Source organism: Austrofundulus limnaeus, unplaced genomic scaffold (genome assembly GCF_001266775.1).
Source record: "Austrofundulus limnaeus strain Quisiro unplaced genomic scaffold, Austrofundulus_limnaeus-1.0 Scaffold17, whole genome shotgun sequence".
NCBI classification, from domain to species: domain Eukaryota; kingdom Metazoa; phylum Chordata; class Actinopteri; order Cyprinodontiformes; family Rivulidae; genus Austrofundulus; species Austrofundulus limnaeus.
In genome coordinates this window covers 2,424,576-2,427,306 of record NW_013952419.1, presented here as the reverse complement: position 1 = coordinate 2,427,306, position 2,731 = coordinate 2,424,576, and the positions used below count along the sequence as shown (strand labels likewise).

At 38.2% G+C, this 2,731-nt stretch overlaps 1 protein-coding gene across 7 annotated transcripts in view; it reads left to right on the top strand.

Annotated features, from left to right (window-relative positions):
- The window catches only part of synj1 (synaptojanin 1), a 31,893-nt gene that overhangs the window by 17,014 nt on the left and 12,148 nt on the right, over positions 1-2,731 (top strand). For all 7 annotated transcript variants that reach the window (XM_014003255.1, XM_014003256.1, XM_014003259.1 and 4 more), the window contains 6 exons: positions 357-441; positions 1,036-1,176; positions 1,264-1,456; positions 1,536-1,694; positions 2,133-2,289; positions 2,409-2,535. In XM_014003255.1, coding sequence (XP_013858709.1) covers positions 357-441; positions 1,036-1,176; positions 1,264-1,456; positions 1,536-1,694; positions 2,133-2,289; positions 2,409-2,535 — 862 coding nt within the window. The remainder of the gene's footprint in view (positions 1-356; positions 442-1,035; positions 1,177-1,263; positions 1,457-1,535; positions 1,695-2,132; positions 2,290-2,408; positions 2,536-2,731) is intronic.

Here is a 2,731-nt window from a genome sequence, read left to right as displayed (position 1 = left end):
ATTCCAAAAAAGTGTTTGATGAGCTTTCCTCAAATTTCTCTGTCTTCTTTGTCACTTGTGCCAGCTTTTTTGAAACATGTTGCAGGCATCAAATTCCAAATGAGCTAATATTTGCAAAAATTAACAAAGTTTACCAGTTCGAACGTTAGGTATGTGGTCTTTGCAGTGTGTTCAATTGAATATAGGTTGAAAATGATTTGCAAGTCATTGTATTCTGTTTTTATTTACGATTTACACAACGTGCCAACTTTTCTAGTTTTGGGTTTTGTAATATATTTTTTACAATTACAAAATTGTGTGATTATACACTTGGACTCCCCCAAAAAATATATATTTTAATTTTTCTTCTTTCACAGACAGCAAAGCCAACCCCGTAGATATCTTCGCCATTGGTTTTGAAGAAATGGTTGAACTGAATGCTGGTAACATCGTCAGTGCCAGGTAAGATATTTAAGTTTCTAGGCTGAGATAACTGAGCTTTTTAAAGTTTATGAAAATACTTAATATATTTTAACAATAAATGAACTGATTTTTTTTTTTGCCTGTGTAATTTTTTTTCAGATAAACGTAGCAAAATAAGTAAGGAAATTTGTTTTTGGTAGATTATTTCTTTGTTGGAACAATGCTTCTTTGCAATAAAACGTATATTGTTGGTAAGCTTGGTAGTTTCCCTTTTAAATGGTGCCACATTTGTAAGGAACATGCATTTGTGGGATGAGCAGTAGAGCTGAGTATGTGGGTTGCACACGGGAAAAATTAACTGTATCTTCTCTGCTGAACTGCTCCTTTTACTGTTGCTATTGACTCTTGTTTTGAGCTCCTGGTACCCACAGGTGCTGCCATCCCGGTGCCCGGTAGAAGATTTAACATCATTACAGCAAAGAAATAATCTACCAAACACAAATGTCTTTACTTTTTGTGCCAAGTATATTTGAAACAAATAGTGCAACTCTTTTTTTTAAATGCACATTTAAAACAAGTATAGCTGGTTTCAGGAAATTCCATGCATCAGAAAAATTGACCTTTTTGTTTCAGCACTACAAACCAGAAACTCTGGGCCGCTGAGCTCCAAAAGAATATTTCGAGGGACCACAAATACGTTCTGCTCGCTTCCGAGCAGCTTGTCGGAGTCTGTCTGTTTGTCTTCATTCGCCCACAACACGCACCTTTCATCAGGTATGAACTGCACACATCCTCCTGCGAAACACGCAACGCGTAAAGAGCTGCAGCGACACACGTTAAGCCCGTCGCTGTGTTTGTCAGGGATGTCGCCGTTGACACGGTGAAAACTGGAATGGGCGGAGCCACGGGTAATAAAGGAGGCGTCGCCATCCGTTTGTTGTTCCACACCACCAGTATCTGCTTCCTCTGCTCCCACTTTGCTGCCGGCCAGTCACAGGTCAAAGAGAGAAACGATGACTACAACGAGATCACTCGCAGACTAAGCTTCCCCATGGTAATAACTATTCCAGAGACAAATCAGTAAAAAAAAAAAAGTTTTGATTGATCTTCATGACGTCTGTCCTGTCCTCYAGGGTCGTCTGCTGTACGCGCATGATTATGTGTTCTGGTGTGGAGACTTCAACTATCGAATCAACTTACCCAATGAGGAAGTGAAAGACCTCATCAAGCAGCAGAACTGGGATTCGTTGACAGCTGGGGATCAATTGGTAGAACAAAAGAATGCTGGAATGGTAAGCGTTACAGAGTTATGTAACTTCACTGCATTAGTCATTTAAAGATTTTACTTTCTAATCACAAAAAAAGTTCCTTGACATGAGAAACCTAGTTTGGGAGAATGTCCTAAAAAGCACAGCAGTTTTATTCTATAAATTAGCATTCTTATGCATATTTAATCCTCATTTAGAGTGGTCTGTATTAAAAAAATATAGCTCAATATATTTAGAATATAATGTCATTTATTTTGATGCAAACATTTGAATTTTAATCATTTTTAAAGGTATTAGTTTATAGGCTACTACTGCTCCAAGTGGAAATTGTTTGAATAAATTTATTACAAAGAAATTTTCCCATAAAGAAAGAAAGAATCTCTTCAGTCATGCAAACTTGTTCAGTCATAAAAAAAGATCAAACCTAATTAAATAAACGTTTTCTTCAAATATCTTCCGCAGGTCTTTCGAGGTTTCATCGAGGGACAGTTAGATTTCGCCCCCACGTATAAATACGACCTCTTCTCAGAAGATTACGACACCAGTGAGAAGTGCCGCACACCGGCCTGGACTGACCGCATACTTTGGAAAAGGAGAAAGTGGAACTTTAACAGGACAGGTTGGTGGCAGAGGAGCTGCAGACGAGTCGTGCTGAACTAAAACTAATTCAGAATCTGAAATGTTTGGACTTGTGTTGCTGAAATTAGCACACCTGTTTGTTTTGGACTCGTTTTCCAGCTGAGGCGATGAATGTTGTTGGTGGCACCTCTGCATCAGGGGAGAATGAGGATGACCCAGAGTACACCTGGAACCCTGGTTCTTTGAAGTACTATGGCAGGGCTGAGCTCAAGACCTCAGACCACAGGTAACCAACTACTGTACTTATCAGATAAATAAGAAAATATTACAACCATCCATCAAATACATTATTTTGCAAAATGAAAATTTTGAAATTCTATGGTTTGGTTGGCTATAATATTATGTATGAGGCTCACAGAAACATATTACCTTCCAACATTCAGGTAAACTTTGTTAAGAGAGACAGTTGTTATTATCTAAAC